This window comes from Heterocephalus glaber, unplaced genomic scaffold, assembly GCF_053883595.1.
Source record: "Heterocephalus glaber isolate CG9 unplaced genomic scaffold, H.glaber_assembly_v1.0 deba00000122, whole genome shotgun sequence".
NCBI classification, from domain to species: domain Eukaryota; kingdom Metazoa; phylum Chordata; class Mammalia; order Rodentia; family Bathyergidae; genus Heterocephalus; species Heterocephalus glaber.
The window spans coordinates 58,151,665-58,176,293 of record NW_028258138.1 but is presented as its reverse complement, the minus strand read 5'-3'; the positions used below and the strand labels follow the sequence as shown (position 1 = coordinate 58,176,293).

Genomic DNA, 24,629 nt, shown 5'->3' with positions numbered 1-24,629 from the left:
CAAAACACCCTCTTTGGTAAGCTAGGGTCAAAGTTTAGAAGTCAAGAGGTAGCTCACACCTCCATTTAAAGTCAAGAGAACCATAAGGTCAAGACAGTATTTTTATTCTCTGGCAGCTATTTCTCAAACTCCTTTGCTGGTTTCTGCACATCTATCTGACTTCTAAGTACTCTATCAAACCTTGGATGTGTATTCTCAATCTATTCTGACTTTACATCATTTATCTTCAGACTTTAAATTTCTCTCCAACCTGGACTGTTCCTTTATCTATCAATGCTAAATTCAATAGTTTATTCAATATTTCCCACACATCTAATAGACATCTCAAAATAATCTAAACTAAGATACAGATATCTGCTCCTCCCCATAAAATGGCTGAACACAGCCAGCCAGTTGAGTAAGGCCTAGATAAAACTAACTGTAGTCATCCAGCACATCCACGGGCTAGAAATAAATGTTCATGGTTTCAACTACTGACTTTTGAGGTGATCTTGTTCTATAACAAAAGCCAATTAACACTCTTCTCCAAAAATTGCAACACCTAAATACATTGGGATTTCCTATTTCCACTTCCCTTTATCTCCCTTGGTAACAATGATTACTACATTTACATATTTACTTATATATCTTATTAATTGCCAGTATGCCAATAAAAATGTAGTTGCAGAGATTTCTGTCTATTTGCTTTATTGCTATACCCTCAGGATCTAAAAATACATCTTGCACTCAAGTATTCATTAAACACATGGTAAATGAATGGATGAATGAATGAACAATTAGCCCTCTAATCCTGGACTAATTCTCATATTACAACATGCAGCATTCTATAAATTCTGCAGGTCTGTAAAATTATAGTTAATGTCTTCATGCACCCTGATTCATTTAACATGATTTAAGCACCAATCACAGCAGATTAAAATTTTTCATTTTACTATTCAGTATTAAAAGACAGTATGTTTTTCAGTTTTCTCCACAAGAAATAAAATAGCTAGACAGCCATAAGATTGTATTGTAAGATCCTAAGCAAATATTGTTTATTTCAAGACTCTTTTCTGAACTACAAATTATAAGTACCCACATCTATACCCATTATGTAGACATAATAAAAATTTACACCCGGACATGGTGGTACACACCTGTAATCCCCACACTTGAGAGGCTGAAGCAGGAGAGCCATGAGTTCAAGGCCAGCCTGGGCTACATAGTGAGTTCAAGGCCAGCCTGAACTACATAGCAAGACCCTGTCTCAAAAATATAAATAAAAATAAAAAATAAAAATTTACAAAGAGGGATTTTATGCCAATTCTTGAAAAAAGAAGAAAATGAATATTTAATATTTCATCCTAAAGATGTGTTCCTACACCAATTTATATATCTCTCAATAACACCTACTGTGGTTCCCCAAAAGACTCTCACCTCTTTGACACTCAGTAAATATTTGATGAAAGAATATCAGCATTTTAAAGTTACCTGACTGGTTAAAGGATTATACATATTTTTAAACACAAAATGCATATTCTCACTTTCGTTAATGTCTTTTAAAGATTACTGACATAAAATATATATTCTTTACAAAAATATAGCATGAAAATGTAATAAGCTTTCACATTCTACAAAACTAGAGGGAAAACAATGAAGAAAAATGTACATATATGTATGGAATTAATAAAGGCTTAAATAAAATTAGTGATTCTGAAATCAATGAAAAACAAAAATTTACAAAATGCAAATTGGTTCCTGAAAAGCTAAGTCCCCAGACAGCCCAACTAAGAAAAAAAGAGATAAACAACTTTAGAGTGAAAAAGGAACTTAAAAATATGAGAGTAAGAGAACTAAGGGAATACTAAATGCAACTTTATATCAATAAAATTTTAAATCTAAAGAAACAGGTGGAATGTTAAATAATTTTTCAAAATTAACTAAAGATAGAAAAAATTATCAGAACTATAAAAATATTAGGAATCCCCAAATTTGCTAAAGATCTACCACTGAATAAGCTATTAATTTTACAGGCTAGTTACATTCAGCCTACTACATCAGGTAATTCCTATATGGTCCTCATTATTTTATATAATTAAAAATATGAACACCCAAAATTCATTTTTCAAAAGTAATATATAACTCACATTTCATATGAGAATAAAGAAATTAATGAAAATTCTTAAAAATAGGTATAAAATCTTGAATAAAATATTGGTGAATCAGAACCTGCAGCCTAGCAAATATAAGGCTTATTACTACTCCCTGTATGATGCTGGGCAAATCATTTCACCTTTTTCATTTCACCATACATAAAACGGTGATCATAATATTGTCTATATCAGAAGGTTGTTATGAAGATTAAACAGAAGACAAAGGGACCTTAGAACTGTGCTTGGCAGATGGCAAATGTTCACTAAGTGTAAGCTATCATTATTACCATCCCAAGAACAAAAATGCAACATATTCCATTACATTATTTTAAAGGGGAAAATAAAATGTGAACATATGATACTTTTTAGCAGTGTTTGAAGAGGAATCTTCTAAACACGAGAAAGAATATTTATCAGAAGCCAATACTAAGTGTTAAAATACAAAAGAATCAAGATATATATGTGTATTAATTCCCCATAATGAAAGAAATCATCATGTACTGCAAATAGGTACTAATAAAATTTTTTTTAAATACTGCCATTCTCATTTTCTTTTTTTTTTTTGGTACTAGGGTTCAAACTCAGGGCCTTGTGCTTGCGAGGCAGGCGGCAGCACCACTGAGCTAAAACACCAGCCCATTCTCCTTAATTTATTAAAGATGTTGGACATTAGTATGATTTTCCATATTTAGAGATTACACTAATGCAATGAAGACAGCAAATATTGAAAGAGATAATTATTTGCAGACGATACATAGGTAGAAAGTCTAAGAGAATAAACAAAACTCTCATTACAGATGTACCAAAAGTCAGTCTTTTTTAACAGTAACAACAAAATCTGATTAGAAAAAAAAGGAAGCCTTCTTAATGTAACAAAAAGTGTATTATGTCTAGGAACAAACTTAATGGTATAAAACTGTAAGACAAATCATATAAAATTCCATTGAACATAAAATACAATGAACTTAAAATATAATCAATTACCTCAGTATCTTGTCTTAACTACACAAACTAGAAACTTAGAATCTCTTCTAGACTCACACTTACCTCTTTTTTCCTTACATCCAGTCAGCAAGGGCTACTCATTTGACCTCATAAATTTTCTCAAAATTTTTCATCCCTTTTCAAACTCTACTTAATTCTCCTGGTTACCCTTTACAGACTAAAGCAAATTAGTCCCTCTACTTCTAGTGTTATCCCTCTCAAAATCACAGCTCATCCTCCTGGCAAAGTAACCAACCTAGTCACAATAGATCAATCAGGCCCCAGTTTAAAAACAGATAAGCACTGTACTCAAGCTCGACTAATAAAATCATCAGTGATCTGGCCTTGGTCTCTTCTTCAATGTCTCTTCCCCCTTTAGGGGAACTGTAAGCATGGCTTTGTTTCTCAAATTGGGATATACACATTATCACCGACTAAAGAAGCCAGGGCTTCTGACAGCTACAAATGGTACATTATATTATACATCAATTTTTGGTGAAAAATGTTTATGAAAGATATTGATATTAAAATAAAGAAGGAATGCAAAATTTCTGACTGCTTGAATTAAAATGCAAGATTCCAAAGAAAGATGGCACTTACAGCTCACAGTTTTGATCTGGGTGCTCAAAATAAAGATAATGCTGCATTTAAAATAGCTGAAAAGTTTAATTACCAAACTTATCACTTCACTTATCAATGACTGTAATTAATAGAGACAGCTCAATTATGTTAGAAAAGTGTTTTTTTTCTTTTGCAGGATTGGGGATTGAGCCCATGGCCTTCATACCGAGCTACATTCTCCAGACCTTTTTATTTTGAAAAGGGTCTCATTAAGACGCCCAGGCTGAGCTTGAACTTGTGATCCTCCTGCCTCAGCTTCCTAGAGCACTGGAATCATATGCCTGGACTACCACACCTCTTCTTTGCCTCTTTTATATTCTCTCTCTCTCGTAGCCATGTGGCTGCATTCCTGTTTCTGATATACTATCATACTCCCACTTTCAGTGCCTCTGTCCTTCCGATTCCCGCTAAAAACCTTTTCCTTTAGAGGATGACTATTTTTCTCAACTCCTGAAAGTATTTCTTCAAATATTACTCTCAATGAGAAGACCTATCCTGACGTTCTCATTTCCCTTCTTGATCACTAACATTACTTTAGCATAACTTTTTCTCCATATCATTTTATTTACTTGTTTATAATTTATAGCTTTCCCACTACAGTGTGCTATACCAACGATTTTTCATTTAATATCTAGTGCCTACAACAATGCCAAGTACTTTCTCACAATTTACTGAGTGAATATGCTATGAGATAGATATTACTCTTAGATCTTACTTTATGAGACTGAAGCACTAAGAACGTCCCAAGATTTATAAGAAACCCGGGTCCACTCTCTATCATTGATGGTTCCTCTCATTTATGTGAGCTCCAAAATTATCGTTTATATTTCCCTCATTAACAGTTCCTTTGCTACCGAGGATACTAATGAATCTTTTTGCCTAACTGCAATGCTTACTTCATTTTATCTCCAATAGTTAATACAGCATCAATCGATAGACGAATACATTAGGTACCCCCAATTTTTACATGTTTCAACTGGCTAAATTATTTTCAGCTTTTAATTTTAAAAATAAACCCATTCTTTAAAAAAGTATCGATGCAAAAAACGTTCCTAGAATTGACAAAACATGATTTCTGAATGACTTACGTAAATGACTTACATCCTATTATTTACAATTTTCTATAACTTGGTTTTTAAACCTGTATTCATCATCACCATACATTAAGCAAAAAGCTCCACAGTTACTCGCTTCATTATATACACATGCATATGATCTCTGATCAAGAAACACAACTGGTGCCATTTTCGTACCATCTGAATTTATAAAATAACCAATCATGCTGGACACAGACACCTTCGCTTACAAACGCTGACACTAATGAGAAAGCCCTCCAGAGTAATACCTGGCCAGGAGTCGCCCTGGGGTATCCTTCTCCAGTAAGTTTGACCCGCTACAGAAAGGGCGGGACTAACTTGCGGCAGAGTCCCATTAACCACAGGTTTACGTCAAGAAACACCCATTCCTGGGCACAAGGGGCTGGGGTAGGTCAAAGAGGCCCTACCCAGGCCGCCGCAAAATCTAGGACCCGAAGATTCTCCTCCCAGAGGTCCTCACCGTGTCTAGACTAGGGGTTAGCGCCCATTTCTCTGGTAAAGGATGACGCACAAAGGAAAACCCCAGACCTCCAGCGTGAAGGCCAAGGAGGTCACGAAAAGAGAGCCCACAGAGGAACGACGACCCCTTTGCGCCTCCACCGCCCTTCAAAAGTTAAGCTGCAATCGCGTTCCTCGCGAGATTCTCGTCTTCACCGATCTCAAACTGAAACCTCGCGGCCTCTCAGATAGTGGGGAAAGGAGGGGCGCTCCCAGCTCCCTTCACGGACCAACAGAGAACCTCGACCCCTGGCCCACCCAGCGCGTCATCCTGAGCGGTCCCCTATGCCGTCTAGAAACTTCCGGAGCGCAGCCGGAACCGGAACTTGTAGGAGCTGTGGAAGGGGCGGGGCTGAAAAAATCCAAAAAAAAAGCGCGGCGAAAGCTGGAGGTCGGAGCGGGCTGGGGGGGTGGTCCCTAGGCGGGGTAGGCACCTGTCCCCATGGACTCCACTGCCTGCTTGAAATCTTTGCTCTTGACCATCAGTCAGTACAGAGCCGTTAAGTCAGAGGCGAACGCCACTCAGCTTTTGCGGCACTTGGAGGTGAGGGGTTTCGGGATTCGGGACAAAATGGGCCTTTCCCCTCAGCAATCAGTTCATGACGTGGCCGAGGAGTGGCGCCCCAGCCGGGGAAAGAAAGGACGGCCCCTCGCCCCCTCAGCTGTCCCCTTCTTGTGAAGGCGACTAGTCGGTGGCTGCAGGGAGAGCAATCGGTAGTTTCCAGAGTCTGCAAAAGGGAGGGTGGGACAGAAGCGGGGAAAGTTGGGCTTTGTTTTGGATAAGTAAAGAAAGCTCGGAGCCTTGTTTTCTCTTTGATTCTTTCTTGTTTTGTTTTTGTTTGTTTTCCCCTCGAAACCAAGCCCTTCCATTATACAGTGATTGCAGGACCGAGGTAGTGAGGAGTCATGCTTAAAACCTTTGCTCCTACTTAGGTAGTTTATAATTTCAACCTGTTTACTGTTTTTATTTGAACTAGCGTTGAACAGGAAGATGGTAGTTCAACTTTCATTGGATTAACAGCAGCACCCTTGCTGGTAGTCTTTTTTTCTTTACCAAAAATACATTGCTCACGTAGTTTTAATCCTAAAGTACTGAATTAGTTACACTTTTTTTCTCTTGGTTCCTAATGTTTTTGTCTAGACTGTTCTGTTTTAGTCTAAATATCCTGTCGTTTGTTATGTGTTCGTGGAATTCAAAATAACATTAACCTCACTTTAAAAAGTTACATTCAGTCATTTTCCTTGTCGCACCTTTCCCTTTGTTAACATAAAATTGAACAGAATTTTAAAATATATTCCATTTGTTATATTAACTGTATGATAAAATGCAAATATACGGAAGATTAGCAGAATACTTGTACAGTATTCAGTATTCTGATGACTGAACGGTAGAGCAGCATCAGCCTTTAGGGGAAATGGAGTGTAACAAATGTGTCCTTGTTTTCTTAAGTTTATTACTGTTTCTCGAAACTTTAGGTACCCATTTGCTAAATATTGTCTTCTTTTTTCATTCATTGCCCCAACAAAGACCCTGCAAACATGCCATAGTAATGAACCCTTGAGCTGCTTAAGTGTGATAGAACATTTGGGACTCCAGAACCCTGCAAATAAGCAAGGCCTTCAGCTTTATTTAAGAATTAGGAGTAGACCATTTTAGAAATACTAATCTGAAACAGAAAAAAGTTTCTTATGGACTTTAAATTCAGTGCTGCTGTGAGGAGACTTCAAAGAAATTTGGGAATAAATCTCTGACCCTTGAATACTATATTTCTAAAGCTTTCAAAGGGTTTCAGAAAAGACTTTTACCATTAATGCTGAGATACAAAGAACACTGGATTGAAGTTCCTACTCCTAAAGACATTATTTTTGTAATTGGGAATATAAGCACAACACATAAAATGCATTAATCTCAAGCAAAGAGTTTGAAGGCTTTTTTGACATAGATGTATACATGGTATAGAATCTTGATATACAACATTTCCAGGCCCCAGAAGGTTTTTTCATTGTCCCTTCACAGAAAGTTTGAGTAAGGAGACTTAACATATACTTTTTTGTCTGGCTTCCACTCAGTATAATCTGTGAAATTCATTCTAGTTGCACATGTACCAATACTTCATTCTCTATTTTATAGAATTCCATCGTATCAATTTGCCACAGTTTATATATAGTCTATTATTCTATTTTTATATAGATAGACAAGTTGGTTATTTCTATTCTGGATGGAGTTATTAATCAAATTTATGAACATTTCATAATTTTTGATGTGTATATGCATTCATTTCTCTTATATACCTAGGAGAGGAGTCATTAAGTCATATTCAGCTTTAATTGAAACTGATTCACTTTCCAAAAGATTAGTGTTTTACCAAAAAATTATGGCTTATGAAATTTACCATCACTAATCCACACCAATTCTTGTTTTTAGTTCTTAATTTTTGCTATTTTGTTGAGCAATACTTGTATTTTGATGGTGAATGTCTTTGTGCAGACCTTGTGAGAGCAACTTGTGAGGATGCAGAAATGGGTGTCATGTGAAAGGGGATTGATTATTCATTCTTCTGAAGTTCTGCTGCCATACTTTGTCCTTGTAGACTCATGCAAAACTTGAAGTTTGCATTTTTTATTGACTGGGCTGTTTTTTGATGGTTTTTTTACACCACTAATCTTGTGACTAGTGGTTAAAAGCATAGATTCAGTAACAAAGCTGGGTGTGAATCCCAGTTGTGCCCCTTACTCATCTGCAAAACAAAACTAATAACACCTACCGTATAGGGTAATGAAGAATAGTACCTAAATCAATACCAAGGCCAGAATAAGTGCTATGTAAGTGTTAGTTGTTAAATTAATTTGCAGTAAAACATGCACTGTATATGAGTAAAGGGAGAATGTAGAGAGCAAATTTGTAAATTTTTACCTTGCACAATATTGAATAATTATTACATGTCAAGCTACTTGTTTATTGTGGTTCAGGTCTAGTCTCCTGTCTTAATCTTCTGGAAGGTACATTTACTAATAGGTGAAAGAAAAATGTTCATTCAGAAGGTTCTCTACCCTAAAATAATCATTATTGCTATTGTAACTTACAGGCTTTTTTTTTTTATTATAAGCCATTATTAGTACATAGTAGTGTCCTTCCCATAATTACCCTCTACCATGTAGTTCCCCTCCTTCCAAGAGACCACTATCTGCTTGTTTGTTTTTAATAATTTTATCCATTCCAAGCACCCTCCCCTCCCTATGTACAAAAGCTTTTACTTTAGTAACGTTAAAGCACATACTCTTTAAAAACACATAATGTGAAAGTTTTCAGCAAAGCTCTAGATGGAAAAAGTGATATGGGTGAGATAATAAGTCTCAGAAAAGAAAGATTATAAGGGTGCTAAAGAAGTCTTCTTGTGCCTGATCTTTTGAATTATTTAGGACAGATTTAAGTCTAATTCTAAATTAATTACGTCTATAGAAAAAGATGCTTAATACATTTATATAGTGGAAAATTTATACTCTGCCAACTGGTTTTGACTTTTAATCCCAATTTTATACTCTCATTTTCTCTCTTTGTCGCTCAGGTATAAGAAAGGAGTAAAAATATAATTAACAAAAATTAAAAAACTTAATGCCTACTCTTGCTACTTTAATTTTTTTAAAACTTTCTCCATAATCTTTTAATATTGAGGCTCAGCTCTTATCTCTGGAAAGGAGCAGTTGTATAGTTAGCCTTTGGGTTCATTTTCCATTTACTTCTATCAAAGTGGGTGGAATGAGTGAACTATATTTTATTTACAAAGTATAAATATAGGTAGTGAGGTGCAGATTTTCAGTCTACTGCATGGAATCTTCAGTATCGCATGGACGATAAATATTGCTAGGTAGTCAAAAGTTTGTCAACCCATGAAACAGAAGCATAATGTACTGTAAAGTAGTTGTAAATTTAGGTAGTATAGATAGCTTAAGGAAAGTTTCCTGGAGGAAACTGAAGTCCAAATCATTACTTTAGCTAGTGAGGGAGGGGTTAAAGATAGCATGGGTGAATTTTTTATAATTGTGAAAGAAAATGGCAATGGTATTTTGAAAATACTGAGTTTTTTATTTGATTACCATTTTATAGGTAATTTCTGAACAAAAGCTCACACGACTGTTTACATCAAATCAGATATTACCAAGTAAATGCCTGAGTTGCCTTGTAGAGCTGCTTGAAGACCCAAACATAAGTGCTTCACTGATCTTAAGTGTTATCAATTTGCTGTCTCAACTGGGTAATGTATTGAGTCTCTTTTTCAGTTTTTGGAAAATGTATGAATTTAATATTTTTTTAAAGTATAAATTAGTTATAGTATCTCTTGCAGAACAATTCATACTCAAAAGATTTCTTCATTGCAAAACTTTTCAGAGTTACTATGTGTTGTGAATCTCTTGAAGGAAAGTAATACATGTATGTGTGTATACAGATATATATATATATACATATATATTTCTTAAATTAGACCAAGAAATCTGAAGCATATCAAAGATTTTCTGTTCTACAGAGAAGAATGCACTTTGGTAAATGCTGGGCTACTTTGAATTGAAAAACAAAACCCAGGTACACATGTCAGTCTTAAAACAGCTCACAATCATTGCTACCAATCAAAGAATCATTTTTCTGTGATAGACTACATAAGGATAAAAATACTGTTGTTGCTTTTTCTATTATTTCCCCTTATTTTAGTTTTGAAATTAATGTTTATTTAATGGTTACATACCCCCATCCCCCATTTATTTGTAGGCTAGGGTGTTAGGGTATGTTTTCTGTGTGTGAATATAAAATTAAGATATGTGTAGCCTAAAAACTCCAGTGATCCACAGTGTACATTGTCCAGTAGAACTTTCTTCAGTGATAGAAATATTCCAGATCTATGCTCAGTAGAGTTGCTGTTTGCTACATAGAACCTTTAAGTATTAGAAGTATAGGTAGTAGCTAAAGGAACTGAATCTTTAACTTTAGTCACATGTAGCATTGTAGCTACCAAATTAGATAGCATAGATATAGAGAGTAAAATGGAATAAACATTTACTTATTACCACCTTCCTTTTACATCATTTCTGCCTTTGGTAATAAAATCTCATTTAATACTTGATAATTTTTTCTTTCCAGATCTTTTTTTATGTTACATCAAATAATTTTAGATCATTAGTTGGTTGTTTTTAATACATATGCTGTTGAGAAGCACCAGATGCTTCTTCCTATATCGGTGTCTTTTTAGTAGCTGCCTAGTACTATAATTACAGAGTACTATAATTGATTCAGATATTATCCAAATGGTGGACAATGGTATTCTCTTTTCTTGTTTTGATTTTTTGTTTTGTTTTGTTTTTGTTTGATAGGATCTCACTATGTTGCGTGAGCTGGCCTGAAACTTGCCCTCTTCCCCCCTCAGTTTCCTGAGTGGCTGAGATTATAGTTGCACAGCACCAAGCCTGGCTGACTTTGTTCTTTTTCAGATTTTTGCTGTTAGACTCCATAGAGCAATTAACATTATTATAGAATTTTTGCCAAGTATTGGTGTATTTCAGTTGGACAGATTCCCTGAAAAATTTCCAAGTCATTTTTTTAAAGCTTGGTAGCCATTACATGTACTAAATTGCTTTCCAAAAAGGCTCTACTTCTAATATCTGCCAGTGTTTTATATGAAAATGCCCTTCACTTTCACCATTTAAATATATTAGAAAAGTTTTAAGTGATAACCCATTTTTCTAAGTTATATTTGTTCATTAATTTTAGACTTAAACCTTAAAGGAAAGTTGACGTGATAATATTTTAATAGCAAAATTTCTACAAATACATAAAGCAAATTTTTTCTTTGATATTCTCTTCCATAGTAAAACCATTTAAACTTCTGAATTGGAAGGCATTGATAAAATAACTATCATACTTTATTTTCTGTAATGGCAAGAATATGTAGAATAAAGTCTAAATTGTTTTCCTTCATCCATGAAGACCATATATGAAAATAATATATTTTGTATCATTTTATGTTGACTTACAGCTGTGGACAATGAAACCAGAGACTGTATTCAAAATACATACAACCTGAATAGTGTGCTGGCAGGAGTGGTTTGTCACAGCAATGCTTGCCACAGTGATTCAGTATTTTTGCAGGTATATATAGACCCATATAGTATGCTATCACTTACCAACTGTTCCTTCTTCTTTAGTCTCCAGTCAAAATTGTTAATATCTATTATAAACTGTTAATTTATAATGTATGTGAAAATATACAGCATGATTAGACAGGGTCCTTGATATTGAGAATTAGTTGGACACAAATGTACTACATTTAAATGTTTCTAGAGAAGAGAATTTTACCCATATCTGCCACCATTATTGAACAAAAACATATCTACATTACAACTGCCTTGACTTAAACACAGATGTCTACATTTTGAAATGTAAGATCTTTATATTAAAATTATAATTAGAATTGGCATCTAGTCTCTGGTGAGGAAACATTCTGCAAAAATTAAAGTTATGGCTATAGTATTTAGCATAGTTTCAAAGCTCTTACAGCCATTATATTTCATTGAATCTAAAATGTAATCAGTTGAAAGAAAGAAATATGTCACCAATTAAACTGACATGCAGTTTTAGAGATACTTGTGAAGAAAAGTATTTTAGGGCTGGGGATTTAGCTCAGTGGTTTCGCCGCATGCTGTGCAAGCACAAGGACCCGAGTTTGATCCCTGGTACCAAAAAAAAAAAAGTATTTTAAAATTAATTGATGGACAATGTTTATATTTCAACTTGCATTGAATTTTAAGGCAAATAAGTCAATAAGGTTAACGATTAACTTACATTTGTCTTACTAAATACCTGATGCAGTTCCTTTAGAAAGAGAAAAGGTTTATTTAGGTGACAGTTTGAGGGGGTTAAGGGTATGGCATCTGCATCAGCTCAGTTCCTGCAAAGGCCCTTAAACCTGGAGCCATATCATGGCAGATAGCAATGGTGGGAGCATGATCACATCTTGAACCAGGACCAGAGAGAACCCAGGCTTGCTTCTTTTATACCCTCTTCACAAGAACTATCAAAGATACCACATGAGAAATACTCATGTTTCCAATGACCCAAAGACCTTCCACCAAGCCACACCTCCAAAAGAATCCACCATCTCTCAGTAACACCACTATGAGGATCAAATCTTTAATCACAGTGAACATTGAGAGACAAACCACAAACAAACCACACCAATGAGATGTTCTGTTTGAGAAAATGTGTGAATTGAGATATGAACCCTAAGGTTCTTGTATGTATTTGAAGGGGGAGGGGGGAGAAATGACAAAGTTCTTATAACCTTTACCTCCTAAAATGAGACATGCTCAGCATATAAATCAGACACACAAGTTAAATATTACATTGGTTTTTTTATATGAGAAATCCAAAATATAAATAAAGAATAAAAGATAGATGATGGGAAATAGATTTTTTTTTTTCAAATGGGAAGGAGAAAAGAGATGAATGGGGAGGGAGGGAAGGGAGGGGATGAAGAAAAATTTTAAAAATTGAAACAGCTTTTGCAAATGGGAAGAGGATCAAGAGATGGAAGGAGAGAGGGGCTGGGGAGAGGGAGGGGATGAAAAGGTAAAAGGTGTTCTGTACATACACCAATTTCCCACAGTAAATGTAATCATGTACTACAAACGTACTAATAAAAAAAAGGAATATTTGTAATGCTCCATTTTTACATGTTTTTGTATGTATTCATAATTATATTCTCATTTTCAGTGCATTCAACTTCTGCAGAAGTTAACATATAATGTCAAAATTTTCCATTCTGGTGCCAATATAGATGAATTAATCACATTCCTGATAGATCACATGTGAGTATGCAACCAAATATGTAATGAAATACTATACTGATTTATTTTTAAACTAAAATCATGTAGATTTTAGATTTTTCTTAGATTTTTTTTTTCTGACTTTTAAACTGAGTAGGACCAATTCATATTTGTTCTTCTGAGATTTATTCTAGGAATAAATTTTGAAAATGAACTTTAATTTTCATAAGTAATATCTAGAAAATAAACTGGTTTTGGCAGGAAAAAACTAATGAGAGTGAACATTGTATGTTTATATTTAATCTTGGTTTGAAGACTATAATACATGTTCACTTAGTTATTTCTAAATTTTTATGATGCAGGTGAGTAGGATAATTTTGTTTCAAAATATGAAATAATGATCAATACTATTCAGACCTTGACTATCTTCACATGTTAGAATGTTTTTGGAGGAAGAGGAATTTAGATATATAAATTACTGTATCATTTTGACTAATGAACTTACCATTTTTTTCTTTTTTTCTTTTTCTTTAACAAAACACTGATGTGACATAAAACAACAGTCAGTCCTCTGAAAATGAGTTAACAATGCCTTGTCTAGGATTATTGGCAAATCTTTGTCGGCAAAATCTTTCTGTTCAAACACATATAAAGACTTTGGTAAGAAGTTTATTATTTTCAATGAGGCCTTCTTTTTGTGGTATATTCTATGCTTAAGAGAAATTTTACCTGTATTTTTCTTTGAAAAGCATTTGACTTAGAACCGTCCAGCTGATACATGAAAACTAGTAAAGAGTCAAATTGACCTGCAAATAATTTGAAGCATTCCAACTTTCATATATCTTAGATGGAAGACTGTAAGTTAAAGAGTATTGACCCCTATGAGTTTTTTTTTTTCCTATAGCACCCCTTTATTTGTGACATTGAGTAACTCAAGACTTGGTGATTTCTTCTGTGTCAGTAGAAAGCAGGCATATCACTGACAGTCCCACTTTAGTCTTGTGTTTCCATATTAATGGTAACTCTTCCCGGAAAATCATTAAGTGCCTACTCTCAGCTACTAGTACTTGATATAAATGAAGGCACCTAAATGAACTTATCTACTTTTAGAAATATATTAAATCAACAATTCACTTATTTTTTAAATTGCTTTGGGACAATTCCTCTGTTGTGCAATAGTCAATAATATATTTGATTTTTAATACTATTTCTGAGGCTCATTTTGGAGGGAGCGCTTATGTTGAGCATGGAAGTGTTTAAAAAGGTTTATAGAAAAGTTTGTGTATGTGCATGTATTTTTAATTTCTGAATTTAAAAAAATGCCCATATTAAGAAAATATTTAAATATAATAAACATTTGCTTATAATTTCCTATAGAGAAACTGCTTTTTACTGAAATGGTACCTATCTATACTATCAGCTGTGTATGAAAGTACTTATCTCACTCACCCTTTGAATAGTCCAAGTTAAAATCAGCAAATGTCATAAAGTTAACTGCTCCCTCAAAATGTATAACACATGGCAAATTCTGTAATTTGCTAAATATTTTCTTTACTTTCACCATAATAAGAGTTCTTCATGACAGTCCTTTTTAAATGCTAAACAGCTTTTCTTGCAGTGTTTAAGGTAGCTCTTTTTCCTTTTTCCATGTTTCCCTTTTGAACCTTTAAAATTGAAACCTAGATTTAGTGTCTGTGAATTATTTATTCTAAAGTGACAAAACCAGCTAAAAATTCATTTCACCCCCATTTGGGCACCTTTACCAAGTCTTTTTTCTCCAGCTCTTCTTTGTTTATAACAAATAATCTTTGACTTTACATTTATCTCTGTTTTAAATTTTTTCTTTAGACTGTTTATCTTTTAAAGATCACATTTATTAAAAGTGATGATGTTAAATAAGTAATGATGTTAAATAAGTTTTCCCACTTTGTAACATAGCTTTTAAACTGAAATTTATGTTTTATAACTTACAATTTTTATTCTAATTTATTTTTAAACTTTTTTCTTCCTCAGAGTAGTGTGAAAAGCTTTTATCGAACTCTTATAGCCTTCCTAGCCCATAGTAGCTTAACTGTGGTTGTGTTTGCACTTTCAATACTGTCCAGTTTGACTTTAAATGAAGAGGTGGGAGAAAAGGTAAGTTATGACTTATTTCAGCTATTTATAAAGTTAATTTTGAAGTTTATAGTCTCTGATCATTAAACATCGAGGCTATTTTGCACATTTTAGGCTAGTGTCAATTTAATTTTTTTGTGCGTGTAATACACCTTTTCTAATTTGTTTTCAAGCTATTCCATGCACGAAACATTCATCAGACTTTTCAACTAATATTTAATATTCTCATAAATGGTGATGGTACCCTAACACGAAAGTATTCAGTTGACTTACTGATGGATCTCCTTAAGAATCCTAAAATTGCTGATTATCTTACCAGGTATGTCTCACTTTAGTTTAAGGACTTTTTTGTAAACCAGTATGTTTGATAAATAAAACTTCCTTAGGATTCTACAGTTTCACAGTAGATTGAATTGAAATTATTTACTCTCATTCTTTTGCTTTCCTTAACTGAAATGTAGACGTATGAAAGGGTATGTGTGTGTGTTCATAGCTGACAATAGCATTGTGTCAATCTCTGAAATACAGACATCTTGAGTAGGTATGGTAAGACACTCATGGAATCTCGGCTACTTAGGAGAATGAGGTGGAAGGATTTTGAATTTAAGCCAACCAGGGCACACAGTCCATCCTGGGCAACATAGTAAAACCCTGTCTCAAAACAGTATAGACATCTTGGGCCGGGGATTTAGCTCAGTGGTTTTGCCGCCTGCTGCGTAAGCGCAAGGACCCGAGTTCGATCCCTGGCACCAAAAAAAAAAAAAAAACCAATATAGACATCTTGACTAAACTGTTTTAAAACCAATTTTAAATCTTAAATATTATGATTGCTTGAAAGAGTATCTTTATTATAGGAACATTCATGTCACTATGTCTATAAATTTTTTAATTTTTCTTAAAGTAATATTTCCTTTGGTACATGCCTCTTTTGTATCATACAGTAAAATGGAAAAAACATTTATGTCTTTACTATCTCAGTGTTGCATGTGAGATTAGGTAAGCAACTTTTCAAAGAGCTCAGCGTCTGAAGTTAAATTTTCCCAGTGCCTAAACTTCACTATGGTCCTAAATTAAGTAATTATTAAAATTGCTACAAATAGTTAAGTTAATTCATCATTTACAAATAAAATATTTAGTGTGCTCCCGCTGTAGTGAGACATTGAGGGAAAATGGGGAGTTAGCAGCAGGATATTAAGACACTTTCTGATTTTTAAGAATCATAGAATTAAAATTAAAAAAAAAAAATGAAGGACTAGGACAAAATTGACCACCATATATGAGTAACTGATATTTTATAAAACCAAGAAGTATTGACAGTAGCATTTACTTTTTCTTCCCTTAAACTTCTGTAGATGAGAGAGTACTTTTTCTTCCAGAGATTTCTTCACTTTACTTGCCCCGTCTTTATCTGTTCAGAGAATCTTCCAGTACCCATGGGTGCACTTTGGCTCAGACAGTGCTTGTTTAACAGCTTTGTCATAAACTGAAAAACTTGAAATTTTGAAATTCTTCTAGAAACTCTGGGAGGACAGAAAAATGATCTGGTTTAGCATGAAAAAGAGATTGCTTAATTACCACTTCTGTAATTTTGTTTCATTGTTTATTTTTTCCCTTTCCAGACTTGAACCCAAGAATCTGGCAAGTCTTCTGATTTTTTTTTTTCCTGTACCATTTAGCAGAACCTAAATTCTGAATCTATCTCAAAGTCTGAGTTCCTAATTAAAGTTTGATAAACCAGCACAGTTTAATCTGAGTCAACTTCCTAGCCAGCTTCCTTTCCCGTTTCCTACAGTGGCTCTTAAATATTTGTTGCTTTCTTCTAGCTGTCTTTCATGCAGAAGAAGACTATATACTTTGTTTTACACACACACACACAAAAAAATATAATCCCATCTGATTGAACCACCATCATGTCTATGTCCCTGAGGAAATTTCTTTGTTTTTGTACCACTTTTTGCTGTTTCATTGTATGCAGTGTCTCATTCTGTCCTATCTTCAGCAGTTTCTTTATCCCTTCAGTGCTCCCCATTCAACTGCCTTTTCCTCCTTGTACGTTCAGCTTTCAAGTTTTCCTTCAACCATGTTTCTTTTCTTTTATCTTTTTGCATTATCTTTTATTATCATTTTCTATTTTTCTGCTTTCATCCTTAAACTATGAGATCTCTGACAGTATCATTCTCCAAATCTAGAATACACTAGTTATATACAACATAATTTCAATAGTATCTCTGAGAGTTGTGTAACATGGTGCCTGCCTCTAATTTCCGTGTTTGCAGAGCCTCATTTAATGTTTGGCAAATTTAGGTGCTATTTAAATAAGTAGCTGTATGATATATTGACATATTCCTTTGTCCTTTCAGTTTTTACTAAGTGAATACAATCTTCTAAGACATAAGGCATTTGAGTTACTGAAACTTTCAGTGATTTATTTATTTCCACATGAGTTACTGTGTTTCAGTAAACGAGAGGGCCCATTTATGTGTATCCTAGTACTAAGACACAGTCTAGATGTTAGGCAGAGATGGTCCCCAACATATAACTTAATGATTTTTTAACTTTACAGTAGTGTAGAAGCTATATATATTCAATAGCAACTGTGCTTCAGATTGAATTTAGATCTTCGGCTAGATCTTTAGGCTAGCGATATATAGTGTAATACTCTCTTGTAATGCTAGCCAGTGGCTATAAGCTGCAGCTCTCAGCCACTTTATCACATGAGTAAATACTTCATGCTTTATAGTAAGCTATGTTGCTAAACTGTGGTATTTGGTATAGTTTGTATTTACTTTTTGACTTACAGTGTTTTCAACCTCAGATTTATGGGGACATAACTATGTAAAAGAGCATCTAAACTTCACAAATATATTTTTTTAAACTTCACAAATACTGTGTTCCATATTAGAAGCTCAAATGAATACATACAATATTTGTTGATCCTTTTAATGTATCAATTTCATAATTATCATTTGATGTATACTTTTAAACCTAGGTATGAGCACTTTTCTTCATGTCTTAATCAAGTATTAGGTCTTCTTAATGGGAAGGATCCGGATTCTTCTTCAAAGGTATGTAAAAACCTAACATCTTGTTTTAAACTTTTTTTTTTTTTTGGTACCAGGGATCGAACTCAGGACCTTGCGCTTGCGAGGCAGGTGGCGGAACCACTGAGCTAAATCCCTGGCCCCTTGTTTTAAACTTTTTAAAACTACAGTGTTCAGAAAAATCTAAGTACACTAATCTCTGAATATTTACAAACTGTACAGTTTTAAGCTTTTTTGTCATTTTTTAAAACAAAACCATGTTTGTCTTTAAGAAAAGTCTAAGTACATACTATAAATTTATAACATTAGTTGAAGTTGCCTTTCCTGTTTGGTTCTTGCGTCCTACTTATTAGAAGCAAGCACCATAAATAAATTTTTTATTACTTGAAAACTCACTTTTGAAAAAAGTGAAGAAATTATTTTTAATTTTTGTTTTAGAATTTTTTTTAACAAATTATGTCATTTTTAGCTTCATATGCTTATATGTTAAAGTTTAGTGAAACTGACATTTAATGAAGACTTTATATCACACAGGTTTTAGAATTACTTCTTGCCTTCTGTTCAGTGACTCAGCTGCGCCATGTGATCAGTCAGATGATGTTTGAACAGTCCTCATCAGGCAACACTGTTCTGGGAAGCCGTTCTAAGTACCTGGAGCCTACTGTGGCTCTGCTTCGTTGGTTAAGCCTGCCTTTGGATGGATCAGAAAACTGTTCTGTTTTAGCATTAGAGTTGTTCAAGGAAATATTCGAGGTAAGAGAATTATATACAAATTGACTTATACTTTCATGATTGTTGATTAACAATTTTTTTCCAAATATTTATAGTAAACTTGTAATTTTTCATATGCTTTAGAAAAACTCCTGTATTCTTAATGGTCTCACTAGATTCCCTGGCGTTCAGCTACTGAATTTTTTTCCTGGCAAAGTTGTGTGTGTGTGTTTGTGTGCATGTGTACACCTGCTTTTTTTTTTTTTTTCCATTGAATGGCTTATACATACTTGTTTCTGTGTGATAAGAAAAGACATTGACAAGATTTATGTGCTTTGCTGTTGTATGACCATACTTGGAATAATAATATTCTGTCTCTCCATGTCAGTAGATGTTGTTCACTGTGTTTATTAGTGATTGAGTGGGGTAAGATATAATATTGCTTCCATAGTGAAAGAAGTGGAGTGTGCCAGACAATGTGTGAGGCACTTAAAATAGAGAAAATCAATGTTAGTTTGTAAATTTTGCTGTCTGGACAATTTAACATTCTGCCTATTTTTATATTCACTCATTGTCTTAAAGTATTTCTCTTCTAATAATTAATCCAGGATGCCATAGATACTTCTAACTGTTCCTCAGCTGACCAATTTGTGACCCTTCTGCTGCCTACAATCCTTGATCAGCTTCAGTTTACAGAACAGAATCTGGATGAGGCCTTAATAAGAAAAAAATGTGAAAGGATGGTCAAAGCCATTGAAGTTTTGTTAAATATCCTTTACTGTCATAAAAATGGAAACTAAACTTTTTCTAGGTATTAGATTTACTGTATTTTGTCTCTATTTGTATTTTTGCTACTTCTCATGCCCATATCTAGTCAGAATTTAAATGAATTTAAAGAAGAGTCTCTAAAAAATTATCCAGACTTTTTGCCCTGTGTGAAACTTTTAAACTAGGTACATTTTAAGAAATACTTTTTAAACTTGATTTGAACATTTTTATCACATTTTGAGATTTGGAAGTATATTCTATAATGATTCCTACTACTTATGACTTCTGCTTTTGATGCTAATTGCTGCCCTTGGATGATTAATCTTGCCAGTTTTCAGTGGAGTGTGTCCACGGGTAGGGAAATACTGATAAAGTTGTCATGATTGTAGCCTAGTTTTAAATTTTAGGTTCTGTTTTTTTTTTCTTCCAAATCTTTATTTTTCTTAGTACTTGTTTGCAAACATAAGAATTATATTTTTCGTGGAGAATTAGTACATGTACATAATGCGTCTTAATTATTTTTATGTCCCTTTCCCTCTCTTCCCCCTCTCTCCATCTCTTCATTCTCTTCCCTTTGTGAAAGATCTTTCTCTCTGTTTTGTTATCTTTTATTTTACTCTTTAATTATTTATCCTTTGACTTTCCCATATAAAAGAAACCATGAGATATTTAAGCTTATCTGTCTGATTTATTTCACTTAACATGGTCTTAAGATACATTCATTTTCCTACAAATAATTCAAATTTATCTTTACAGCAGAGTGGTACTTTTTGTTTTAAAAACAAAAGCTTCCATAAATGTTTTCATAAAAATAACTTCACAGTTGCTTGTAAAATAGAACAATGTATCAATGCATATTTATTTGTTACAAAAAAAAACCCTTTAAGTTCAATTATATTCTCTACTTAACTTTTGTATCCTGAGTCTCTTAGTTATTTCCATGGGTTTGCTTTTGCTAAATATAGTTATACCTTGGTATGTGACTGCTTTGAAGCTTGTCAAATTTGATACTTGATGCATTTTGATTTAAAAATTTTGTCACAGTACTCGTCGTTTGTTGCTTAACATATAAGCTAGAACTTGTTACTGTGGTTTCCTGGTGACCTGCTATTCTTTCCAGCCAAAAAAATTTCTTTGGTACTTGTTTATGGTTGGTACTCTTAGTGCCTCCCAACAAGTACTGAGATAACCACTAATTCTGACTTTTTAAAATGTCTAAAAAAAGCAGTTGTGGTGGTGCACACCTGTAATCCCAGCACTCAGGAGGCTGAGGCAAGAGGATCACTGCAAGTTTGAGGCCAGCCTGGGCTATATAAGGAATTCAAGGCCAGCCTGAACTACCTGTTGAGACCCTGGGTCAAAATAAAGGAAGGAAGGAAGAAAGAGAAAGGAAAGGAAGTCTAAAGTTCTAATTTTTTAAGTATTTTATTATTTGTCATCTGAGTCCTTGTCCCCTCTCAACTAGATCTCTTAAATTTGCCAGATAGATTTCACTGTATCTCAGAAACAAGAATATGTCCAACTTTGTTCTGCTCTAGAGCAAATTCTACCTCTTTTCTGAGCTGCCACTCCTTAATTTTCTTCCTCCTTTAAATTACAGCATTAACTCTCAATCTTGGCTTAGTATTCAAATCACCTGGGGAACAACTAAAAAAACATAGAAATAGGAATTTTCTATAGATTCCAATGCAAATGGAGTAATTTGAAAACTTGGGATTAGTGGAGGGTGTTTGTGTGTTATCCTTTTCGTTGTGATTTATCTACTCAGGCGAATCTAATGTGTAGCCAAAGTTGAGAATCACTGCTATAGAGACTTATGATTACTCTCCTTGACTTAAATGATATTTATAATTAGTATAGTCAAACCTTCTATAGTTGAATGGTATCATAACTTGGACCTTAGTAAGTGATAGATATTCACAATAATTCACAAGGCACACAATGCACACAATATGAGAAAATAACTTTCCTAGTTCCACAAATATTACTGAAATGTTGTGATGTCTATCAACAAAAAAATGAACGTTCTATGGAGAAGCATCCTTTTTCTGTTTTACCTTTGAGTCAAAAACATTGTGTGTCCATCTCAGTTACTTTAGCAATCTGAGTTCCAACTGTCTTACCTATCATTGAGCAAATACAACAGCAATTATACCAGATTACAGTGATGATTTATGTGATATTATCCTGGATGTTAAAAAATATACAAATATAAAATATTTTGAGAATTCTTTGTTTCTTAACAAAACTTATCTCTGTGCGGAGATGATACTCTGAAAATGCACATTGCCAAAATTCTGACTACTACCAAGTGTACCACTTTGATAGAGCAACAGTTTACGTATGGCAAGATTGATCTGGGGTTTGGAACTAAGGTAGCAGATTCTGAATTATGGTGAGTATATCAAATGCAAACTACAAAATGGTTGAAGGCAGAAAATATCAGAATATGTGGTGATTCTTTAAGAATCCTTTGATGTGTGGTTTTAACTCAAGCTATAGCAGAGAATTAAAATACTTTCATAGTGAAATTTTTTTAAAAATTTAAAAGTTCCTTCAAATTATACATTGCATACTTCTAGAAAACCTATTGGCATCTATGATTTGTGTCCATTGCTTAGGGTTTTGTGGGTATGTGTGTTCGGTATTCTGTATATGTATGCGAGATTTAGCTAAGGGTCCTCATTTCTTTTTTGGACTTTTTTATTGACATTTTAAAAAAATTTATCTTCACTGAATTTTAAGTTTTTTAAATGAAAAAGCGAGGATGGTTTTATTTCAAGGAAATGAACCATTGCTGAGGTGGGGTTTTTTTGTTTTTTTTTTAAGATTGCTGAGGTTTCTTAATGACAGACAGCTCTTATGTGAGGACTTATAGTTTTAAAATGGATGGTAATGAGACATTTATTCCCTTCCCCCTCATGAACTCAGTGCATCTAATGAATATTCATTGAAGACCTGCTAAGTGCTAGACACTATGATTTGTTCCTATTTCCATAAGTGATATAATTTCCAGTAATTGTTTTTCAAGAATAAGTATTATCTCTTTTCTTTTTATGCTCCTTTCAAGTACAAAGCTGAAAGGCTACCCTTAGTGTTAATGTCAGTGTTAAAGCTGAGAATTAAATGGGTCAATTCCATTATTATTTGAAGCAGAAAGTTGAAGCGTGTTAATATTTGAGAGTAGATAAAGAATCACTGAGTAAACCTATACTATTAATGTCACTTTGTTCTCTGTGGTGTTGATCACTTATATTTTTACTTCTCGGCAGAAATAGTACTTTATCTTCTTGAGATTTAAAAGCAAAAATATTTTTTATTTTCTTTAGAATTATGGATAGAAATAAGCTCTAAGAAATTTTTGAGTTATCTAATTTAAATGTTACTCATTTTTAAAGCAAACTTGCTGCTGATGTAATTTTGAAAACTCTTGATTTAATGAACAAACTTAAACAGTTGGTTCCTGGTATGGAAGTAAGTTTCTACAAAATCCTTCAGGTGAGTCTAAGCTTTTTAAATATTGGATTTATTCACATGTAAGTGATTTCTAATAACGTTTAATCTAAATCATTCTCTTAGAATTGGTCATTAGAAAACAGTTTAAAGTTATAATTGTCTTCAGTAGTTTTAATAGTCTCATTATACCATTATTTCATAGTTTCATAGAAGCTGAATGCTAAGTCCTCATTCTTATGCACATAGTGTTTAATAATAATGTGTTCTCAGCCTTTCTGTGTCATACTTATAGGTTTCTTTTGTTTTTGTGGGCCTACAGAGGAGAGTGGTATTTTAATTTCTGTTGTTGATAGGTAGTATCAAATAGGAATAGGAAACATTTGGAAGAACGGACTTGATTGTGAGTGATAATGCATTAGAGGAGGTACTGTATTCAGAAAATTGGTAATTCGAAAATTTCAGTGATAACACTGGTTAAAAGCTCTGGGTATTATTAAAAGCCAAAATTACCACAGTTTTAGTTTGAAGATCTAATTGATTTTTATTTATATTGCGCACCATCTCATTCTTGTCAAATAGAATGAGCGTTCTTTGAGCAGGAGGTTGACTCTATCAAAAGAAGAACTGAAAAGCAGAAACAGGGAGCGAAAGGAGAATAGTTGTTTCAGTTATTTCTCTTACAAAGTTAAAATAGACCAGACTTTCTTTTTATGTTGCTACTGTCTGTTTTTGTTTGCTTGTTTGTGGAAAATGCCACCAATTCAAAGTTCAGAGGGATTACAGGACACTTAGCCAAATGACTCCATTCTGGTTTGATCTCATATTCTGAGGCTTAGTGCAGGATTTAACAATGTCTATTTTAATATTATTTTAATATCTATAGCAAAAAGAAACTGAATTTAATGATTGTACCATTTGTCAGTACAGGCTTGAGCAGTTATTACATCTCTCTGTACTTCAGTTTTCTTCATGGCAAACTAGAAATAATGATTTTAGGAGTTAGGAAGGGTTTCCATAGAGGGTTACAGAGATAAAGACCTGCTCTTATACTTCTGTGGCCTTGAATTATTCTTGAATACCTACAAGGTGATTAATATTTTATTTATAAATGGTTAATAATATTTTTTATTGACTATTTTAAAGATGAGTCAAAATGTTTTGTCAATTTTTAGACTTTCATAATAGATATTTGAGTTTTATAGTATTAATGTAAAATATTTACTGACATGAAGGGCTTTAAGTATACAACTTTAATCATTAAATTTTCTGATTTGAATTAATTTGTATTTTATTTTATATTTTGTGGCTTTAATTTAGAAATTATAACCCTTTTTTTTAATAGTAATTAGAAAAATAAAGCCATTGTAAACATCAGTCATTGGCGAATGATACTT

The 24,629-nt window shown here is 33.5% G+C and overlaps 2 protein-coding genes across 25 annotated transcripts in view; one reads left to right on the top strand and one right to left on the bottom strand.

The window, feature by feature from the left end:
• Positions 1–5,481, bottom strand: part of Dzip3 (DAZ interacting zinc finger protein 3) — a 98,505-nt gene extending 93,024 nt beyond the window's left edge. For 10 of the 23 annotated variants that reach the window (XR_015452686.1, XM_087214929.1, XM_013075453.3 and 7 more), the window contains exon 1: positions 5,083–5,271. The gene's annotated coding sequence lies outside the window, so the exon portion shown is untranslated. Of the gene's footprint in view, positions 1–5,082; positions 5,272–5,294 lie in introns of those variants that run through there. The other 13 variants (XM_013075452.3, XM_021264021.2, XM_021264008.2 and 10 more) reach the window with 5 other exon arrangements.
• A 148-nt stretch (positions 5,482–5,629) lies between these two features.
• Cip2a (cellular inhibitor of PP2A) overlaps positions 5,630–24,629 on the top strand; it is a 30,361-nt gene continuing 11,361 nt past the window's right edge. For both annotated transcript variants that reach the window (XR_015452696.1, XM_004835759.4), the window contains exons 1-12: positions 5,630–5,876; positions 9,438–9,585; positions 11,356–11,468; positions 13,092–13,186; positions 13,708–13,804; positions 15,158–15,280; positions 15,433–15,578; positions 18,249–18,324; positions 18,835–19,053; positions 19,620–19,779; positions 22,033–22,174; positions 23,178–23,277. Coding sequence is in view for 1 of the 2 variants with exons in the window: in XM_004835759.4 (XP_004835816.1) it covers positions 5,775–5,876; positions 9,438–9,585; positions 11,356–11,468; positions 13,092–13,186; positions 13,708–13,804; positions 15,158–15,280; positions 15,433–15,578; positions 18,249–18,324; positions 18,835–19,053; positions 19,620–19,779; positions 22,033–22,174; positions 23,178–23,277 (1,521 nt within the window). In the remaining variant the exon portion in view is untranslated. The remainder of the gene's footprint in view (positions 5,877–9,437; positions 9,586–11,355; positions 11,469–13,091; positions 13,187–13,707; positions 13,805–15,157; positions 15,281–15,432; positions 15,579–18,248; positions 18,325–18,834; positions 19,054–19,619; positions 19,780–22,032; positions 22,175–23,177; positions 23,278–24,629) is intronic.